The sequence below is a fragment of the Penaeus vannamei genome, unplaced genomic scaffold (genome assembly GCF_042767895.1).
Source record: "Penaeus vannamei isolate JL-2024 unplaced genomic scaffold, ASM4276789v1 unanchor545, whole genome shotgun sequence".
In the NCBI taxonomy this organism is placed as follows: domain Eukaryota; kingdom Metazoa; phylum Arthropoda; class Malacostraca; order Decapoda; family Penaeidae; genus Penaeus; species Penaeus vannamei.
This window is the reverse complement of record NW_027213549.1, coordinates 10,001-12,500: the sequence shown is the minus strand read 5'-3', so window position 1 is coordinate 12,500 and position 2,500 is coordinate 10,001. Positions and strand designations below refer to the sequence as shown.

The 2,500-nt window shown below is 42.4% G+C and overlaps 1 protein-coding gene across 1 annotated transcript in view; it reads right to left on the bottom strand.

Annotated features, from left to right (window-relative positions):
* Positions 1-2,500, bottom strand: part of LOC113824991 (PAX-interacting protein 1) — a gene marked incomplete at its 3' end in the record, with an annotated part of 24,289 nt that overhangs the window by 11,956 nt on the left and 9,833 nt on the right. The window contains 5 exon segments of the mRNA XM_070119687.1: positions 1-79; positions 185-663; positions 909-1,704; positions 1,820-1,997; positions 2,202-2,386. The exon segment at positions 1-79 is cut by the window's left edge and continues 92 nt beyond it. Coding sequence (XP_069975788.1) covers positions 1-79; positions 185-663; positions 909-1,704; positions 1,820-1,997; positions 2,202-2,386 — 1,717 coding nt within the window.

The following is a 2,500-nucleotide window of genomic DNA, read 5'->3' as shown; positions in this document are numbered from 1 at the left end:
GTTCTGTTGGAGTCATCATCTGTAACTTTCGTGGGGTAACACCCTGTGGAAGTCTAACAACTGCCCCTGGGATTGCAACCTGGATGAGAGTATTTCAGTTAAAGTGATGTAAAAATATACCTATTCTCAATGATACTCCAATACCAATGTCAATATACAACATAATACAGGTGCTTGTACTTACTGTATGAACCTGTTGTGGCATGTTGGGTATTGGGATTTCTCCTGGAGCCACTTGTGACACTGCTCCTGGAGCTCGAACACCTGGGTTAGTCACTGTTAGCGGCATTGCAGGAACTCTGGGCCCAGCAGGACCAACCACAGGAGGATTCCCTCTTGAAATCACAGGAGGAGTTGCTCTGGCTGTGGTTGGTGGTGTTGCACGAGAGGTGATTGGTGATGGTGTGTGAGTTGTGGAAGGGGGAGTTGCACGAGAAGACATGGGGGGTGTTGGGGTAGTTCGTGCTGGAGGAGTTTCTCTAGAAGTATTTGGTGGAGTAGCTCTTGAGGTACTGGGTGGGGTTGTACGAGAGGCATTAGGTGGTGTAACTCGAAGAGCATTGTTAGGTGGTGTGGCACGAGCAGTGTTAGGAGGAGTAGCACGAGATGTGTTTGGTGGGGTTACTCGTGAAGGTATTGGAGGAGTTGCACGAGCTACATTGCCTGAGAAACAAAAGGGAAATAAATTACAATTATGTAATCCATGTGAGCAAGTACAATGTCCTGCAAAAGATTCTACACAAATTTATATATGTAAAACGACACTCAAGAATCAGAAATAAAAAGAGGAGAAAAATAACTGTTACAAAGAGAACATCCATATTTTCAACACATGTATATGACCAGCAATCTAGACATTATTAATCAGCAAATCAAAGTAGCATTAGGTGTAGATAACAATGACAAACCTTGGGTTGGCTGAGCCATAGAGGTTGTGTTTGCAGGAGATGGTGCCTCTAACTGTGCAGAGGAACGTGCATTGGTAGTCTGTGCTGGTCCCATGCTTGAGGAAGGACCTGAAGATGCTGCAGTCTGTTGAAGTCCAGCACGTAGCCCTTGTGCTGAAATTGGTCTTGATGGACTTGCATCAGATTCTGATGGGTCAGTCAGTTCTGTAGTTGGTGGAGTTGCAACTTGTCGCAAACCTGCAGCCGTGGTCTGAGCAATGGCCCTGGGTGCTGGGCTGGGCTGGGGGGTGACAGATCGAGTTGTTACTGTCTGCGGTGGATTTGTTATGGAGATTGGTGCTGTCAAAGGAGCTCTAGGCTTATCATGAGCTATTGGAGAGCCAAAAGTAGTACTAGCTGAAGCTCTTGTTGTTATTGTTGGCTTGGTACTTGGCTGTTTCCAAGACTGGGGAGTCTTCAGTTGATCTAGTAAAGAGTTGCCTTTGCTACTCTCTTCCTCATCATCACTAAATTGCAAAGTATCAAAGAGTGACTTCTTTTCAACCTCCTTTTTCTTTGGTTCTTCTTTCTTCTTCAACTCCTCATTCTTCTGGTGATGAGACGTATCCTTCTTTTTTCGCTCTCTCACTGTACTTGGCTCAGGTGTGTGCCTTAAATCTGACTTGGGCAGTCTTAGCAGCCTTGGATGGTACTCTGTCTCATCTAATCTTTCCCCTTCTGCTATGGACTCAGTGATCCAGTCAGGAGTCACAATGCTGAGATTATCTTCATATTCAAGTGCTGTTGTATACTTTGCCTAGACATAAAACAACAATAATGATTATAACAATAATGATAACTACAACAATTTCATATTTCATGTTCCACATGTATACATAGAAAAAGGTAAAATTTAGAGTACAACTACTTACCCCTTCTGGTTTTCCAATAATAAGATGGGTGCATGAATTGTCGAGGTGAAGTTTCAACTGTCCTCCTGAAAATGTTATCATAGCCCAAATGGCTAGAGCATCTTCTTTCCCTAGTTTTGATATACTAGCAACCACACCAGAAAACACTTGATTGTTTTCAGGGTTGAAACCTTCTACCCTGTATAAATGTTAAGGAAAAACCTGTAAAACTATATTTTGCACAATAAATGACAAGCAGTGAATGGAGGAGGGAGTAAAAATGAAAGGAACAGATTGGACGAGAGAAACAGAGCCATCAACATAACATTTAAGCAAAAGAAAATCCTCCTTTGGCTCATGCACATATGTAGAAATATATAATAACAACATAAATAAAGGATACGGCAGTTGCTTCCCACACTTGACTGAAAGTATGACCCATCGCTGCGTAACAACAGGTTTCTCGTATATATCTTTTACAACGCCAACATCATTTTCATTGGGATCTTCTCCTGTGACAAGATGGGTCATGAAATCTGTGATGTGTGCATCTTGTTTGGCCCCTCCATCTGTCAACAGCTTTAAAACCTACAAAGGAAGAAAAAGAAACAAATGAACCTATTAATAACTGTGCAACTATTCTAGACATAATGAGTTGAAGCTGAATGCTGATTGGCAAGTATGCGCTTTATGTGCAGTATG